The 20,588-nt window shown below is 41.6% G+C and overlaps 1 protein-coding gene and 1 pseudogene across 1 annotated transcript in view; both read left to right on the forward strand.

The window, feature by feature from the left end:
• LOC139470850 (macrophage mannose receptor 1-like) overlaps positions 1–19,598 on the forward strand; it is a 39,194-nt gene extending 19,596 nt beyond the window's left edge. The window contains exons 4-5 of the mRNA XM_071253164.1: positions 6,784–6,812; positions 15,123–19,598. Of these exons, the coding sequence (XP_071109265.1) occupies positions 6,784–6,812; positions 15,123–15,344 (251 nt within the window). The 3' untranslated portion in view covers positions 15,345–19,598. The remainder of the gene's footprint in view (positions 1–6,783; positions 6,813–15,122) is intronic.
• Positions 6,888–7,844, forward strand: LOC139470897 (uncharacterized; annotated as a pseudogene).
• Positions 19,599–20,588: the final 990 nt, after the last annotated feature.

Raw genomic sequence — 20,588 nt, forward strand, 5'->3', positions numbered from 1 at the left:
CTGGCTAGTCACTACTCATGAGTAGTTTTCTTGAGAACTATCTTTTTTCTCAATCCGGAATTTTAAAAAGTGCCATTTGGCTTGGAGGAATGGGTTCCACGTTGATTCAATATTAAGTTTGATTCTATAATGGGTATGTTTCAACGGCTAAAAACGATATCCGCTGAGGTCATTGGATAAAGGTGCAGATATGAAAGGTCAGGTAGGGACCACTTCCGGTGATAGCAAACAAACATGGCGTCGCACTTGCCTACAGGCGATCGAGTGGAACAGGACGATCAGGACTCGGGAATAATTATGTTGTCATTATCAAAATAAAATCTAAGATACACAAAATCAGGGACTAAAGGGGGCGTAGCTGAGACATTTTACAAATGTAGACAAACATATTCATAGCGAAGTCATTCAGCGGGATCAGTAGCCTAGACGTCTCAGAATAAAGTAGTTTCCCTTTGATAAAGGGCAATAACTCTAGCGGGCGGACCAATGGATTGCCACGAAATATGGCCGCTGACAAAGCTGAAAAATTATGGGTAATATGTTGGGCAAATGTCGTTTTACGCCACTGTCGAAAATACTCGTTTCAGTTATAACTGTGTGTGCTGCTGTCACAATCTGACTTAATAACTGACCCTGTGACGTAATGTATTAATGCGCACATTCCAGGAAAACTTCATGGGTCAACGTGTTGTTTGTCAGAGATGAGGATACAAATTCGACGCTAGAATTTAAGGAGGAAATTATACCGTAAAGAGCTTATCACGCTTGTGTGTTTTTAGATGGTAAATGTCCTGTATTAGGGTTAGACACAATGTAAAGGCCGATGCATGTCACTATTTTAGCCATTTTTCAGTGCTTGTACCATGTTTCTATTGAATACTTGACTTGCCTTTGCAGGTGTTTGTGAGGAGTTCTGCCTGTAGGGCAGGATGTGCTCACATTTCGCGAACACCTGGTATTACTCCTTGATAATGATTCGTGAACACCTGCTTATGATATGGTCAGAGATGTAGAATGGTTTTGTCGCGTTTATTATTATTATTATTATTATTCCCCGCCACGAAGTGGGGCGGGGGATATTGGAACGGAGTTCGTCCGTCCGTTCGTCCGCCCTTGCGGTTCTCAAAGGGGACAGATTTTCTCAAACACTATTTAAGTCAGAGAAATGAAATTTTCCACCCTGATATTACTGGTCATGATCTCAAACGAGTTCGAAAATTGGTCCCGTCAATGATTTGTTTACAGAGTTACGGCCCTTGAATCATATTATTTTACTTTGTGCACAATCTCATTAAAATCAGATCTTAGTTCTCGCTACCGCTTAACAAAGATCTGAGGACATCCCATTAGGGGTCACGTCAGAACGACCTTTCATCCGACCAATCAGAGCGTCGCTTACCAGATCATGAAAGTGACAGTCGGAATGTGTTTTCTAATCATGCAACCTCGAAACCTTTAACACAGGGTAGTCCAAACGATAGTTACGGATTTAGCGACTGAATTCGTACAATCTACACCATATATTTGTCATTCGAGAATGTTCTTTTGTTCAGGTTTCAAATTTTTAATCGAGAATTTGTCAAAATATGTTTCGAAGCGTAGTTGCCAATTCGATATTAGAGCCGTAAAGCACGAGAAAGCTGCCTTCTGATTGGCTAATATCGACATCTTCTCAGTCCTGCCATTGGTCGGTCAAAATTCGCGCAAGGTCGGTCTAACGTGACCCGTAATGGGATGTCCACAGATCTTTGTTTAGCGATAGCGAGAACTAAGATATGATTTGGATAGTGTGCATGTGCATAGTGTGTGCAATAGGGACAAGTTTTCTTAAAAAACCTACTGAAGTTACAGGAATGAACGTTTGCATGCTTATCTAAGAGATACTTGTCAAGACTGAGTTCGAAAATTGGTCCCGTCAATTATTTGTTTACGGTCTTCGATCCATGTTGTTTGTGCAATGGGGGCAAGTTTTCTCAGAAACAATTGAAGTTAGGCTTATCAAAGAGACACTTATCAAGGCTGAGTTATATTTTCCAGACAAAGGGCCTTTTGTGTGTATTAATATCACATTTGATCATTGTTCTGATGACAAAAAGAGGTCCAAGTGCCTGTATCTTCTTAAGGATTTGTTGGGCTCTTTGTTAAAGTTTATGTTCACTACTATATGAATAAACAAACTTCTAATGAGGCTCATGGCGGGGGAAAGTGATAACGCTGTTTTCTTCTTCTTGTTATTTTTTTATTTATTATTATTATTATTATTATTATTATTATTATTATTATTATTATTACTATTATCATTGACGAACCACTAGGCTACTCCGCCTTATTGTGGGCTGAACTCGAAAGAGTGACACTTTGGGAATATAGGTCTTGAAAATACTTCATGGCTACAGACCGTGAAAACAAGCCGATTCGGAATCAAACACAGTAAACTACGGTTATAACGAACTCAAACGGACTACCAATTTTAGTTCGTTATAACTGTAGTTCGTTATAAGCAAATATACAGCCTAACTACAGCAAATAGTCGGGACCAAAAAAGTTACTTCGATATATCCGTTAGTTCGTTAAAAGCGTGTTCGTTTTAACCGTAGTCTACTGTATAGAACTTGAAAACAGTGAAACCTTGTGAATTGGACTTAAAACATCTCTCAACAACCCCAAATCGGTCGTATCCATAAACACTAGCCTTTCACACATGAATAATAGCGAGATAAGCCATATTATTGAATGTGGAGAATTCAAATATTATTAATTATTCCCAGCCATACTTAGTTGGTGTATTTTTGAATCTGCTAATGCACGGCTGTTCTGCCATTGAACCGGCTGATGTGTTCTGATACGCATACAATACAGAGAGATGAGGAGATCTTGGTCTTTTATATTATTGATCTCAGGTGACAAGTGGAAAAGTTATGCAGTTGTATTATTAGCAAGCTTGTTCGTAGTTTGGTTTAGTCCGTTACCATGGAGACGTGTGTTTAATTAGTCGTCTTGTGTTAGCTCGCCACTCAGTGGATGGTGTTTGGGTTGAGAAGCAAGGGGGATAGAGCCTCATGGCGATTGTCTAGTGTCGTGAAGTATTCCAGTGTAACATGTATGTGTGGTAAGGGTTGTCGTGATGTTTGCGGAACCATGAGCGAGCATGTACATTTATAAAGCTAACCTATTACGGTTTTAAGTCCATTCTCTCTGTCGGGCTCATTTTGGTCAACGGATAGTATTTCCTTCCTGAAGTTGGCTCATTGTTCGAATTACTTTCGTGTGTGCGAACTCCTTCACTTACAATAAATTCATGAATAGTTTTGCGAGTTTCTTCATGTCAAGATGTTCATTTACCCGAGGGCGAGAATGTGATTCAGACAAACAAACATGTAATGCAGTATAAATCAATAAATCCCAAATAAAATCATACAAAAATTTACTTGCGAGAGAATTATTACAGTATTTCTATAAACATAAAACACTTCCTCATTTTTTAATACGGTAATAATAAAAACTTACACAATAAAAAATATTTTTACTCCACTAATGATATCAAATACCTTAAATGTGGCCAATCTCTGTGATACCTCAACTACTGCGCAGTTTGAAAGGACTAAATAGGACTGTGAGAATTTCTATGGCTGTAAATAATATCAACTTTTACTTTATTATGTTTTTGAAGTGTGATGTACTGGTGGATACCTTTTTAAATATAGCTGTGCAGGGGGCCACAAACAAATAAAACATGACCGGCATCTTAAATGTACGGAATCCTTTTTTTCATACTTTTCTTGAAATTTCAAGATACTAAGTTGAAATTTCAACTTATTACCTTGAAATTTCAACTTAGTTTGTATCTTGAAATTTAAAAAACCCAAATGGCCCTAAAAGGCTTCCGTATAAGAGCAATAACTATTTCGTAATTTACAGTCGGGATACAATTGTTATGAAACCGGTTGAAAATCCGGTTGCGCATGAATATTGATTTATACACCCAAACATGGCCTCGTTAACATTTCAATACACACGCTAATAAAGAGTTGCCACAAAATCAGAACTCGAGCACATATCTATGACGTTTCCGTCTGCAGTCAGCTTGACGTAGGAGAACGTGACGTAAGGACAAGAACGTTGTCCAGTTGTGACGTGCGCAGTTTATTTTTACTGCGTCTAATATAAGAATGATACCTCGGCAGTCGTATTGCAATTTTGATACAAAATATACCCGTTCAACAGATTAAAAACATGCCAATCTATCTTCGATCGACTGAACCTTTGTGCTAACGACCCAAGATTAATTTGTACAAATATCATCAAATATGGAGAGATGTGACGTCCCCAATTCTGTCCAACTATTGACATAGTTCGATCTCGCACGGCCAGATCACGATTACAAACAAAGACAGCCAAGACTCGTATATGATATTATCACCGTGCATTATTCATTGTATAAACATGCATTTCTGTAAAATGGATCTTTGTCATATTGAAAACGAATGGATGTAATTTACATATATACTGGTACAAATAAGTATTTATATATTAATGTTTTCCCTTTCAATTTTGTTTTAGTAAGATTATACTAAGTGTTGGCAGTGTAACAATAGCAAGGAGCTAGACAATGCCAAGTATTTTCTTTCTGGATAGAAAATCGAAGGTCCTGCACTTTGTTGTAATGTAGGACATGGGCGTGGCAGGTTCAGATTTTTTTCCAATATGACGCATTACACGGAGTGAGTGAGTATGGTTTTACGCCGCTTTAGCAATATTCCAGCAATATCAAAGGCGGGAAACACCTGAAATGGGCTTCACACATTGTACCCATGTGGGGGATCGAACCTGGGTCTTTGGCGTGACGAGCGAACGCTTTAACCACTAGGCTACCCCACCGCCCCGTATCACACGGAGATGAGTCTGAGCGAAAAATTTGATTTTAATGATATTGAGTGAGTGAGTTGGGTTTAACGCCGCTTTTAACAGTATTCCAGTCATATCACGGCGTGTCAGCTTAATATGGGAGGAAAGCCCGAAGTGATGCAGGTCTCGGACGTTTATCACTTCGGTGAAACCCACGAGCACGGGCATGGTGCTGACAAACCTAGAAACATAATCGGGGCGAACCGGGATTCGAACCCACAATCATAGGTTTCTGGCGTGCCCAAGGGACGCAACTCTGCACAGCGGCGACTTAGACGACTGGGACACCCGTGTCCCCTTAAATGATATCGGATGCGGTGTTACACCGCCCGTACACTTCACACGCGCACACACACGTAGGAACGTACGCACTCACATATATGAAACATGCAGCCACAAACGTACACTATTCTTTGTACAATAATTACCAAAATATAGATGCATATTCCCTGAACAAACAGTTATTAATGCTTGTATTTTTCGTGGTGTTTGTCGAAAGCAGGTGGATATCTTGATCATGGTAATCTGTCATGTAGTTTCTGGTTTAATCAATCCGTTTAGTTGACCGTGTCGCTTATAAATATTCCAGCAATATCAAGGCGGGGAACAACAGAAATGGGCTTCACACATTGTACCCATTTCGGGAATCGAACTCGGGTTTTCAGCGTGACGAGCGAACGCTTTAACCACTAGGCTACCCGACCGCCCCCTTATTAAGTGGTTTACGCAAAACATGAACACAATGAGGTCTAGCAGACCTATATATTTCGGGTGACAGAATGAATGTTATTTGAGTTATTTTACATGGTAGTCAACAATAGTCCAGATGTCACAGCGGCATGTGAGTAACCGGTTGATATCATGAGCATCGACCCAAGCCATCGGCGTAAGATTACGCCAATAAGCCAGGTCACTTTGTAATGACCTGATCCTCAATAATTGACTCTTACGACAAGCATGGGTAATCTCCATGGCATTATTCTGTCTGGGAATCTCTATGGCATTATTCTGTTTTGGAATCTCCATGGCATTATTCTGTCTGGGAATCTTCATGGCATTATTCTGTTTTGGAATCTCCATGGCATTATCCTGTCTGGGAATCTCCATGGCATTATTCTGTTTTGGAATCTCCACGGCATTATCCTGTCTGGAAATCTCTACGGCATTATTCTGTCTGGGGATCTCCACGGCATTATTCTGTCTGGGAATCTCCATGGCATTATTCTGTCTGGGAATCTCCACGGCATTATTCTGTCTGGGAATCTCCACGGCATTATATATTGCGGTTATCAAGTGAGTGAGTGAGTCAGTCAGTCCATGTTGCCCCCTCGGGGATTCCGATGAGGAATAGGTCCTTATTGGCGCGGGTGTTAGGCTCGGTGATTTTGCTAATCGCTTGTCATTCACGATTGCTTTGATCGTTGTTCATGATTTCAACCATTGTTAGGCCCGGGCAGAGCCAATGTGCTCCAGCTGGAATATTGCGCAGTGCGGCTTTAAACAACATTCACTCACTGAACCTTTGTCTTCAATTCTATCTAATTGCTGCATCGTTCCATTATTCATCGCATCGCTTCAACATTCTGACGCATCGTTCCATCTCATCTCGCCATCGCTCCATCGTTTCGTTCCATAGCTCATCGCATCCCAATGCATCAATGGCCCTCGACGAGCGAACACTTTACCTACTGGGCTATCTCATATATTGGAAATATAGAGGCACGACAGACGGGTTTACTTTCACAGATACATGTTCTGATTGTGTAATTTAGCCAAATGAAATCATGAGGTTGATACAGAGAGATAAAAATGTTGTACGAAATATGTATAGTGTTTGTTAATTGTTGTTCAATAACAATGAATATTGTCTCATTTCAGCGCCCCTAGCAACTCCCAAACCGCGACCAGTAAGTATTGATATAGTTTTATCATTTATCCTTCTGTATAACAATATCAATAGCAACCCTGTGAAAGCATTCTATATGTCAAGGTCTCCAGTACCCCCTGCTCGTGTTCCTTTTGGTTAGAGGCGCCTAACGGGATCGGGTGGTCAGACTCGTTGACTTGGTTAATGCATGTCATCGATCCCAATTGCGTGGATCGATGCTCATGATATCAATCACTGGATTGTATGATCCAGACTCAATTATTAAGAGACCGCCGTCATATAGCTGGAATATTGCTGAGTGCGGCGTTAAACAACAAACGAACAAACAAATCTTCCTATTGGGATCCCGGGGCAGAAACGGTCACCAGTTCCGCATGCTTGTCTCCTTGTGGGGATTCCGGGGCAGAATAGGTACCCAGTACGCAACATTAGACTCCCTGTGGTGATTCCGGGGCAGAATAGGTCCCCAGTAACCAATGCATGTCACACTGTGGTGATTCCAGGGCACAAGAGGTCCCCAGTACCTCATGCTTGTCTTCCTGTGTGGATTTCGGGGCAGAATAGATACCCAGTACTCCCTGCTTGTCTCCCTGTGGTGATTCCAGGGCACAATAGGTCCCCAGTACCTCATGCTTGTCTTCCTGTGTGGATTTCGGGGCAGAATAGATACCCAGTACTCCCTGCTTGTCTCCCTGTGGTGATTCCAGGGCAGAATAGGTACCCAGTACCTCATGCTTGTCTTCCTGTGTGGATTCCTGGACAGAATAGGTCCCCAGTACTCCCTGCTTGTCTCCCTGTGGTGATTCCAGGGCACAATAGGTCCCCAGTACCTCATGCTTGTCTTCCTGTGTGGATTTCGGGGCAGAATAGATACCCAGTACGCAACGTTTGACTCCCTCTGGTGATTCCAGGGCAGATTAGGTCCCCAGTACTCCCTGCTTGTCTTCCTGTGTGGATTCCCGGGCAGAATAGGTCCCCAGTACCCCACGTTTGTCTTCCTTTAGGGCAACTTAGGTACCAAGTACCCGATGTCTCCTACAGGGATTGGTGAAAAGTAGACCTGACAACTCACTGAAAAATAAGTATTGTTACGTAAATGTATTCGCACTGACAAGCACATGACAAGTATTTGACAAATGCATGGCCATCAACACTCGCATCTTGTTTTACACTGATAACAGTTGTTCAACAAAAAATTGCCACAATATTGCTTCCGCTCATGATCATCGATTGTATTGCTCCATCAACGGCGCCTTTCAGGATGAGGTGATCTCAGTCAATATTCAATCGAAAACACATTTAATTGATCTACCATATGTACGACGGACACGATATAGTTTGATATCGCACGACCGGGGCTGGTAAGAAATAGATTAATCCGGCAACTAATGGCTAGCCAAAGGAACTACATCTATTTATCTTAACCATACCATGTCAACACCATGTCATGGCCGCATTGCATTGTTTTGAAAGACATCAGGTTAACCTTCCTTGTGAAAATCCATAAAAATCCGAACGAAATCCATACAAAGGGAGATATAGTGCTGGGTCCTGCCAATATACCACCGAATCCCTGTCTCCAAGAACAAACGTAATCCTTTATACATCAAGGATGGACTTTTCTTTACATTCACAGAAAATATTTGAGAAAAGTTGAATTAATACCATGTGGGACCAAATTTAATTCTGTCAAAACATTTGATTCTTTTAACTTGTAACACCACTATCCCACATGACAAGGGAAAGGGGACAAATCGATCCTTGTGGTACTAAGCGTCAGAACCATAGATATAGTTACATATCTATCTAGGTTCAGGAAAATTTGCAAAATTCAAAGCAAATGCCATGTGAAGTTGACTGAGAAAACAATATATTTTTTTAATATTTTTTTGTTTGATTGAAGTTTATCACCGCACTCAGCAATATTCCAGCTGTATGGCGGCGGTCTGTAAATAATCGAGTCTGGACCAGACAATCAAGTGATTGACATCATGCGCATCGATCCACGCAGCTGGGATACGATGACATGCTGATGCAGCGAGCCTAAACACCCGATCCCGTCAGTCGCCTTTTACGACAAACATAGTCGCCTTTTACGGCAAGCATAGGTTGCTGAAGACCTATTCACCCCGGATCTTCACGGGTCGAGAAAACGATATGTGAAATGCTTGACTTCCTCATTGATAACATCTATGTAAAATTTGGGGGTAAGACATTTAAGAAGAAGGCCTCCCCGTGAGCGCCAATTCTTGCTGATCATCTTTGTTTATGCATATGGGCCCGTATTGGTCAAAACAAGGTCACATGGTCAAGGAGTTAAACTTAAGCTTCAGGAATATCGATGGTCTGAGATCGTTCAATAACGGCCAGAGAGCCAATTCCCTCCCACTGATCTTCTGAACGAGAAATAAAGGAGGTCAGTGACACCGCATCGTCTGTCTCATATTTAGATCTATGCATACAGATTCAGAGTGACAAAACACTCTCCACAGGAATGTATGACAAGAGGATGACTTCAACTTTCAAATAGAAAACTTTCTCTTTATGTCGAGCAATACTCGAGCAGCTCCAGCCACATGTCTACATGTCACAACGTTTGAGGCAAGCATGGGTCGCTGAAAACCTATTCTAACCAGGATCTTCACGGGACAGAAAAATGGTGGACAAAGTTTCTCGAGTCACAAACTACAGATATAACAAATATATTTCACAGGTGCCTTTAAGTTTGTTAAAACTGAGATAGTGTTGAAAGCAGCCTATCATAGCCTGGATCTTCACGGGTCAGACATGTATGTGAATTGTGGGGACAGAAAAATGGTGGACAAAGTTTCACGAGTCACAAACTACAGATACAACAAATATATTTCACAGGTGCCTTTAAGATTGTTAAAACCATGTTTTGATGTCACTGAGATAGTGTTCAAAGCAGCCTATCATAACCCGGATCTTCACGGGTCAGACACAATGACTGAATATGACATCTATTGAGTTTGTATGGCTAAAAAATCAATAATCAAAGGCAATAAATCGATCTGGAAAGGTCTGTGTCCTGGTCGGCCATGCACGGAGTGATGCGTCGTCATGTTTTGCAGGAAGATAGGTAATGCAAGGCTATGCGTTTTCCGGTCGTGTCCTTAGGGTGCCCATCCCATACAAAACTAAGCTCCGCTACCGTGAAGCACGATGTAATATTCATTATATATTGTTTCTGTGGCAAAGGTCTAATAAACATGTGTTTGGCTTGCAACAGGGTTAAATAGAAGTCATGGCAACAGTTCGTACCCCGTGCACATGAAGAAACGATCCAATCAACAAACACCACTTTACTGTTTGCCGACTCGAAAAACTTTTCATCCAATTGTTTGTTTCTGTCAATAATAAGGAGAAATGAATTCGTTATCGAACTAAAACATTCTAAATTAACTTTTTAAAGTTTGGTGTCAACCAAAACAAAGTTTGCCTTCGTCCACTGCTGCTTAATAATTGAGTCAAGTCAGTGAAGGAGGAAATTTTTGTTTGTTTGTTGTTTAACGCCGCACCCAACAATATTCCAGCTATCTGTGAAAAATCTGCTCTGGTTATGACAAGTTACAGGTTGTTTATTTGTTTGTCTGTTGTTTAACGCCACACTCAGCAATCTTCCAGCTATATGATGGCGATCTATAAATAAGTCTGGACCAGACAATCCAGTGATTGATATCATGAGCATCGATCCACGCAATTGGAATACGATGACATGCATCAACCACTTCAGGGAGCCTGATCACCCGATCCTGTTAGTCGCCTCTTACGACAAACATAGTCGTCTTTTAAGGCAAGCATGGGTTGCTGAAGAAGAGATGATGGGCGTAGATGGTAACCACTCTCGTGACTCCAACACGTGTATGTTAGACCAAGGCTCAGAAGCGGAATTTAGACCAAAGGATCAGAGTATCAGAGGATCCAGGTGTGGTATATGAAGGCAACATTACAGCGGATCCTGGTATGGTATATGAAGGCAACATTACAGCGGATCCTGGTATGGTCTATAAAGGCAACATTACAGCGGATCATGGTATGGTATATGAAGGCAACATTACAGCGGATCCTGGTATGGTCTATAAAGGCAACATTACAGCGGATCATGGTATGGTATATGAAGGCAACATTACAGCGGATCCTGGTATGGTCTATAAAGGCAACATTACAGCGGATCATGGTATGGTATATGAAGGCAACATTACAGCGGATCCTGGTATGGTCTATAAAGGCAACATTACAGCGGATCATGGTATGGTATATGAAGGCAACATTACAGCGGATCCTGGTATTGTATATACAGGCAACATGACAGCGGATCCTGGTATTGTATATACAGGCAACATGACAGCGGATCCTGGTGTGGTATATGAAAGCAACATGGCAGCGGATCCTCGTATGGCATATAAAACATGACAGCGGATCCTGTTACGACTTATAAGGCAACATGATAGCAGACCCTGGCATGGTATGTGGACCAACATGACATTGGATCCTGGTGTGGTATATAGAGGCAACATGACAGCGGATCCTCGTATGGCATATGAGACATGAAAGCGGATCCTGTTACGACATATGATGCAACATTACAGCGGATCCTGGCATGGCATATGGACCCAACATGATAGCGGATCCTGGTCTACGTCAAAGTATTGACATTAATTACAACCAAGACGTCCAAGACGTCCAAGACGTCATCACAGTACAGACATTACGACCAGATAGTCGTCACGATTGGTTAATGCTACCCACAACTGGAATGTTACAAGCTCGGTAATTCCTGACACAGTCACTTCACAACATTGAATAATAAAGCCATTCTGAAACAGAAGCAGGGCTGATTCCGTAAAGTATAATTTCACTATCGTCCTAACCAATACAACACAATTCCTCGATCCTGAAGTGGTGTATAAAGACAAACATTCGTTAATAAACACTAACTATACATATTCCTTGTGATTTCAAAAAGACCGCCTCCGTGGTCTAGTGGTAGCGCGTCCGCCCGGAGAGCGGAAGGCTCGGGGTTCGATCCCCGGCCGCGTCATACCAAAACACGTTGAAAGATGGTACTTGTTGTTACCCTGTCTGGCGCTTGGCATTAAGGGGCTAAAACAAGGACTGGTCGGCTCGGAGTCAGTATAGTATGTCTGAGTGGGGTATTCATGTCTCAAACCAAAATGGCGGTTGACTTTGACAGCGGAACAAGAATTTCTTGACTGGATCAACGAGAAACTGAGCAAAGGCAGCTAACACCCCATCATCCTCAGTCTGCTCCACATCTTCATCAGCTTGTCATTGAGCCTCTTCAATTACGTTCTTCAATACGTCAAAGCAACCAAGAGGTAGTTGCGCCGCCATTTTGGCAGAGTGGGAAAGCGGTTCGAACTGTTGCAGACCCCGGGATGAGCGATTAATTTGTTTTATCTAAGCGATTCGTGGCTTGCAACGCGCCCAAGATATAAAAGGTTGCCTTCGGTAGCGCTCTTTTTTTGTTATCAATAGGATATAATGTCAATAGCGTCCAGTTCTGACGTCACTGTGGGCATCGCTATCGCCACGTCCAAATAGATCTAGCTCAATAGACTTGAATAGACAGACTTGTCCATTGTACAGCGCTCTGTCGATGTTCAGACTGTGAAGGGATTGTCTATTCGTCCAGACAAATAGTTAATTTGTGTTTCCGTGTGATAGGTGCCAGAGTGATATATGATGTATTTTATACTATCAGCACAAGACAGTGAAGTATACTACTCAAAATTTGATAAGGATCACTAGGTGATATGTGTGTAAGTTACCACAAACATAACAAAAGACATGACTCTGACTCAGAAACGTGTTTAATCATGTTATGAATGAAAATTCATGAACGGCATGAACTTGTATAAATATGGAATGTTTGAAATCTGCAAACACCAAAAGGCATTTCATTAAAAAATGTTAACAGCAAACAAGAGAAAGAATTACACAGTTATGAGGGATAGTCCATCATTACACTTAGTCGATGAAGTGTCAATATCGAGAATGACCTCCCCTTGCATCAATGACGGCCTGACAACGTCGAGATATGCTGTCAGTAAGCACCCGGATGTTCCCAATGGGAAGGTTGTTCCACTCTTCCACGAGGGCATGTCCGAGCTCTGCCAAAGTCGTGGGTTGTGCTCTACGGCGTGAAAGGGCAACCTGCAGCATGTTCCAGACATGCTCAATCGGGTTCAAGTCCGGCGAGCGTGCTGGCCAATCCATGCGGACAATTGTCTCCTGCTCAAGGTACTGCTCAACCACCCTGGCGCGATGAGGACGGGCGTTATCATCCATCAGGATGAACTCAGGGCCAACAGCACCAGCGTAGGGTCTGAAGTACACATCGAGGATCTCATCCCGGTACCTCACCCCCGTCATTGTTCCTCTCTCCAGGACATGAAGATCTGTCCTTCCATCTTTGTTGTTTCCACCCCAGACCATGATGGAACCACCACCATAACGGTCATGTTCACTGATGTTGGCATCATGGAAACGTTCACGTTGTCGTCGCCACGCCCGCTGCCTCCTGTCTGTAAAGTCCAACCAATACCTGGACTCATCGGTGAACAGAACTGGAACCCAATCGTTCCGTGTCCAAGTGACATCAGGGGGATTCGGACACATGCCCTTCTCGAGTAGAGACCTGCATTGTGAAGACGATTCCGTATCGTCTGAGTGGACACATTCACCCCCGAGGCGTTCAGGAGGTCGTTACGTAGGCTGGTTGCTGTCCAGAAGGGATGACGTCGTGCCTGAAGAGCCACAAAATGATCTTGGCGTTGGGTTGTCGACCTCTGACGACCACCCCCATTTTGCTGTCGGGACCAGGCCCTGCTTACAACGCTCTGGCTGACGTTTAGTGCATTGGCAACGTCACGTTGTGAATAGCCAGCATCAGGCATTCCAATACATCTGCCCAGTTGTTCTGTCGTCAGGCGACGCCTTACACGTTGAGGGGGCATTGCGTAGATAAACGTAGTGTAAACACTCAATTGAGTTTAAAGTTTCAGAATGAATCAGACACCGTTGCCTGATTGGAAATTGGCAATGGTAGCAAAAGCATGAACTGTGATGTGAAACGCATTTCCCATGGCATGAAATGCACGTGCAAGTGTGTTGGAGACGTTTTTGATTTCACTTGAACACAATATTGCCAGTTATGCAGTTCTTTTGTTTTTTTATTCAGAAAAATATCTACGATCCTTATCAAATTTTGAGTAGTATATTTCAAATGGACTATCGAAAGAAATGTATGGCTCATCTGTTTGCACGGCGACAAACACGGGTCCCGGTGTTGGGTTTCTTCTTCAAAGCGATTGTCAAGGTGATAAGTACTCGCAGTTCCAACTGATTGTCCTGCACAATAGATAATGTACTGTTCAGTGTTCACGTAGATCGTAAATATCTCCCTTGAGGCGATGCGTTTATCGACGTTTTGTGGAACATTGTTTTCTGTGCTGTAAACGATGACGCTGCCACAGTTCACCAACACTGTTGTGTATAACACATTCCCTGGACACCCGTTGTGTATGACACATTCCCTGGGCACCCGTTGTGTATGACACATTCCCTGGGCACCCGTTGTGTATGACACATTCCCTGGGCACCCTTGTGTATGACACATTCCCTGGGCACATATATCACCATACTGCTGTACGGACACTCATGAAGTCGCTGCGTAAATGGTGGTATTGTTTTATTATCCCCCGCCCAACAAACTTGGCCGGGGATATAGAAACAGGCTCCGTCCGTCCGTCACGTTTCGTTTCCGGGGTATAACTCAGAAACCGTTCAATATTTTGTCATGAAACTTTGCAGTTCTGCCAAGTACATGCTGAATTGGTGCCTTTTGCTATTTAGAAATTTTAGAATTTTTTATTTGTCATGTTATTCCATGGTAGTGAGTGTGGAGTGTTGTGTTTGAGTTCCCGTTAAAACAAAAATTACTCAAAATATTCAATGTTGTCGAGAGCCTGCCTTTCATCTGGGCCATGGGGCGGTCGGGTAGCCTAGTGGTTAAAGCGTTCGCTCGTCACGCCGAAGACCCGGGTTCGATTCCCGACATGGGTACAATGTGTGAAGCTCATTTCAGATGTCCCCCGATGTTACTGAATAACACAACACTCACTCACTCACTTGGGGCAATAACGGCAATAACCGCGACAACAAATCTGAAACGAAAGATAGACCTACATTATCTAAATTAAAAAGCTTGTTCATCCAACACACTTCAAATATCCTTCAATTTTTAGCTTTGTCCGTGACAGCATTGATTGCTTTGTCCTTTCAGCAAGCCAAGCGTGACAGCAACGCCGTGATGTGGGAGGGACTCCTGAAGGGGTTCGCGTGTGCGGGTGGGCTCATCCTGGTTGTGGCCATATTGATGCACCTGCCTTGCTGCAAAAGCTGGGTGAACAAAAAGGAAACGGAAGTCTTCAAGTGGCAGAGCGAAATGAAGGGCCGGAACAGGCCGAACATGGAACCTGTGACAATGATTGGTCAACAATACTAAGTAACATTCGTAACCACTCGTGTCATTCCGAGATCTGCTGAATGTTTCTATGACGGAAAGGCACGAAGGTAGAGTCTATTTTTTCACGGCTGATCGTGACATTAGTGATCGCATCCTGAATAAGTTTCGATTAGAGGAAAAAAAACTTTAATTGTGGAGAATGTTTAATTAGACATTCGCTGACACGTGTTAATTTGGTGTGTTCAACCCTGTAATGTTCGTGTAGAAGCCACGAATTGGAAGAAAGGAAATTCACGAGTGTCGACGAATATGAACTTGGGGATAACGTACGAGTTATCACGATTGTGTAATGAGATGACGGAAATGTACGAGTGGTCACGAATGTTCAGTAAAATGACCATTCGGAACACCTCATTGTTAACAAATTTACTTGTAACACAATATAGCTTGTCCGTACTAAATGAGATTATCAAACCATTTAGGTACAATATTTACGTTGATGTATTCGATCGTTTTGGAAAAAGAATATCAGGCAGGAAAAGATGAGGTGTTTCGAATATTATGGTACAGTAAAACACCGTTGTGTCGAACTTTAATGTATCGAACTTACGTTTGTAAACCTTGTCCCTGCGTATTCCTTCTTTATTAATAATGTTCGGTTGTGTCGAACCTCGGATAACTCGAAGTATTTACGTAGGTTCCTTCAACTTTGACTCAACGGTGTTCAACTGTAAATCTATTATGTGACTAATATTTCATGGAACAGGTTTCAAAATCAACGAACACAACAGTCATGCACCTCTATCGAATGAGTTTTCGAGCTACGTTCTTCAAATGAAACTGTTTAAAATATATATTGTTTTGCTTACATCTACAATATTGACACTTCAAACATGTTAAATATTTAATTACATTATACAGTTATACAGAAGCTGTTCAAAGTCATCAAACAATTATGTGATATATTTCATCGATAATACGTAGCAACGAGTGAAAGAAACTTCATGAGAAATGTACATAATTATTTATCCACATTAGTATTCTTGTACAATGCAATATGCAATATCCTTATAGATGTCAATTTTGGATAGTCAGTCAATATATATACATAAGTATGAAACATTTCTAAATAAACAAGCCACTCGTCAATTGTATAGAGGAAGTCATCGAGCGATATCCAAACGCAGGAAGACCTAAAATACCACATGACCTAAAAACATCACAATGAAATTCACTTTCATCGCAAAACACCAGTTAATAATTACCAATCTGTGCAACAACAATGATGTTAAAAATAACACGATAATTTAAGTTTTGCTGTGGGCTAAAACAGCGGTTGGGTTGAACGATCGATGGCTACCTGTAAATGAAACAAGCAAACTGCTGAAATCTATTTTCTACATTGGCGTATTCAATTGTTTGATCTTTGTTATGTATTTTATTTTATATTGTCTATTTTCTTTTAAATGTTGCATATACGCGGTGCGTTATTTCATGTGCCATGTGTTAGACGTGGCCTTTGATCTCTAAAAATAGAATAACGTGAATCTAAGAATAGACGACCAATGAAAACCTAATTAACGGGGATAATTCTTCCGTGCATCAATTCACAGATAGCAAAAATAGGCGACCTTGGTGTCCAGTTATCGTGTTGATAATGTGCAAGTTTGAATCATCATGAATTTAAGACACAGACGGAATTGGGATATGTTCAAGTCTAAACAACATGTCGACACATTTCAATTCATAACCTCGATTCCACGCGGCTTTTCCCGCCATTTGTGTAAATAACATCGGGCATTAGGTGAGCAGGGTGACTCCACCAACAAAACGTTATAAGAGGAGATGTCTGATTGGTTCAAATCTTGATTGCACTGTGATTTCTGATTGGTTAGGACAAGCCAGTCTATTTTTAGCGATCGAAGGTAACCATGGTGTTGTTTTTGAATGGCGAGCAACCACAAAACACCTGTGTACATTTCAGAACTTTTTTTAGCAATTATTCTAATGTTCATATCAGGGATGTGAAGACTCCCATTAGTGTTCGACAAAGGGTTCTTGCCGTGTAAATCGTTAACATGTTAGCATTTGTTTCTAAAAGAATACAGAACACTGTGTTTGACGACAAAGATGTTAAGATGGAAGTGTTAAAACATAGTATGATGGCCACTTCTTGCTCAAAGCACTTAAGTCTGAAGCAAGTTCTTCTCATACAAAGCTCACCCTGTGATATTTATTTAGTTCTCGTTGTCCAATGTAACACTTGTCCAAACTTTCAGTGGTGTATATATGTACTGTCACATTATGTAGAAAATCAATACAGTGTATTTACAGTAAAACCTGTCTTCAAAACAGTACAGTATCAAGTACTCTTTACAGTCAACACTTTCTTCAAATCAATACAGTATCTAGCGTCAAACCTATCTTCAAATCAATAAAATATATACAGTCAATCCTGTTTTCAAATCAATACAGGATCTAGTTCTCTCTACAGTCAGTCCTGTTTTCAAATCAATACAGTATATAGTACTCTCTACAGTCAACTCTTTCTTCAAATCAGTACAGTATATATCGTCAACCATATCTTCAAATCAATACAGTATCTGGTACTTTCTACAGTTAACCCGATCTTCAAATCAAATAAATATATGCAGTCAATCCTGTTTTCAAATCAATACAGTATCTAGTACTCTATACAGTCAACCGTTTCTTCAAATCAATACAGTATCTAGTACTCTCTACAGTCAACCCTATCTTCAAATCAACACAATATATAGAGTCAATCTTTTTTTCAAATCAGTACAGTATCTAGTACTCTACAGTCAACCCTGTCTTCAAATCAGTACAGTATATAGTACTCTCTACAGTCAACCCTTTCTTCAAATCAGTACAGTATATAGTACTCTCTACAGTCAACCCTGTCTTCAAATCAGTACAGTATATAGTACTCTCTACAGTCAACCCTGTCTTCAAATCAGTACAGTATATAATACTCTCTACAGTCAACCCTTTCTTCAAATCAATACAGTATATATTACTCTCTACAGTCAAACCTGTCTTCAAAACAATACAGTATCTTCAGTCAATCCTGTCTTCAAATCAGTACATGTACAATATCTAGTACTCTCTACAGTCAACCCTTTCTTCAAAACAATACAGTATCTATAATTACTCTCTACAGTCAATCCTGTCTTCAAATCAGTACAGTATCTACTACTCTCTGCAGTCAAGCCTGTCTTCAAATCAATACAGTATCCAGTTCTCTCTACAGTCAACCCTATCTTCAAATCAGTACAGTATCTGCGGTCAACCTTGTCTTCAAATCAATATTAAGTTTAACCATGGTATGGTTGATGTATATTTTCTATATAGTTTTGCAAAGTGACCTATAGCTGCCTCAGGTTTACATGTAGTTACATGTAGGGAATGGCCAGTGGATTCCAACAATAGCGCGATGTCAAGATGGGTGTAAATGTAAGGAACGCCCGCCAGGTCATACTGGGAAAGAGAGATGGGAGAATTCGGGTTTGTCAAATACATGTTATATTCGAAAATATCAGGGGGCATGGGTGGCCCAGTCGTCAAATTCGCCGTCATTCGAGTTGCGTCCCTTGGGCACGCCAGAAACATATGATCGTGGGTTCGAATCCCGGTTCGCCCCGATTATGTTTCTAGTTTTGTCCATACCCGTGCTCGTGGGTTTCATCAAAGTGGTAAAGGTCTGAGACCTGCATCACTTCGGGCTATCCTCCTACATTAAGCTGACACGCCGTGAAATAACTGGAACACTGTTCAAAGCGGCGTTAAACCCAATTCACTCACTCACTCAACCGAAAAATTCAAATTGGAAAGCCATAAAGGAAGTAATGGGGGCTCCAAGAAACTGTTTAGACACCTAGGGGTACACGAGACGTATAAGACACGATCGTCCATTTTAACACATTACAAGGTGCGTGCAGCTCTCTAAATACTTAAATGCTTCAATAAGTCACAAATGTTACTCGATCTTAAACAAAGTGACCTCGTTCATCCGGACGACAGTGTTTTCAGTGGATTAGACCGGATTAACTAATGTACGGATTAATCTGTCATTGTGGGGAGCAATTAGAAAATAACTAACGAGCTACGTGTACAGGGAGGCACAGATTATCTTTCCAGAGCGAATTGGGTTAATCCTTTGGCGAGGGACATTTATATACCGTTTTGAAATTTGTATCGCTTTACAAAGGAACCGCTACCATGGCGTTATTTTAATAGGTAAGATCCCTTCTCTTCCGTGCCTTGTGATCCTTTACTGAGAAATAAAAATCTGTTGTAAGAAAGGTGTTCCTTTTATTTTTTATCAAACAACAAAATGCAGCAAGCTTGGTTAGTTTAATGACCGGCCATGTTAAATTCTGAGCATGCATGCATGCGTGCGCGTGCGTGTGTGTGTGTGTATGTTCGCGTGTGTGTGTGCGCGCGTGCGTGTAGGGGGTGAGGGTGGGGAAGGGGAGGTGGGATGGGAGAAAATTTGCTGTATAAAACCCTTTTTCACTATTTTTGATTCAGCTTTACAAGACGAGATGTGATTCCAAAGAAGTGTCATTATCCCGAGGCAAGGGCGTTAACTGACCATAAAGTCCAGTTTCCACCTTGTTAAACTAGACTGGAATTATGGAGTTACATTTTGCCTGGACTAACGAGTCAATGCATTGTCCAACCAGAATTGCGAAACGAACTAGACATCCTGATTCGTAAACGACCCGTTTTATTTCAATATTGTTCTTGATTTTCGATTATATCGAGTGACTGGGTGCGGCCATTTTGTTTGAAGCCAATGCAAGTGATATGTGTTATGGTATGTGATTGGTCAGTAGGAGGGACATAGAAGGGACCTAACTCGTATTAACCACTGGTGGCGCTACGATCGAGCCTGGAAATTCCAGCCTAATTCGGCAAAGGTGGTAACTGGACTTTTAAACTCCCTTGCCTCGGGACAATGAAGAAATACATGTGGTAGCGAGTGATTGAGAGAGTGAGTGGGCTTCACACATTGTACCCATATTGGGAATCGAATCCGGATCTTCAGCGTGACGAGCGAACGCTTTAACCACTAGGCTACCCAACCAGCCCTCCTTTAGAATATACAAATGTTTTGAAGCAGTGGCAAAAAAACTAGTCTGCCTTTTGCACGAATCTCAACAAAGAATATATACCATCGGTCCGTGAGATATTTACGTCAAAAGCCTATTGTTGTACAGTTAAGCAGGCTTGTCTGCCACGGGCAGCTTCAAAGCCATT

The sequence above is a fragment of the Haliotis cracherodii genome, unplaced genomic scaffold, assembly GCF_022045235.1.
Source record: "Haliotis cracherodii isolate W230 unplaced genomic scaffold, xgHalCrac1.p SCAF_21, whole genome shotgun sequence".
NCBI lineage: Eukaryota > Metazoa > Mollusca > Gastropoda > Lepetellida > Haliotidae > Haliotis > Haliotis cracherodii.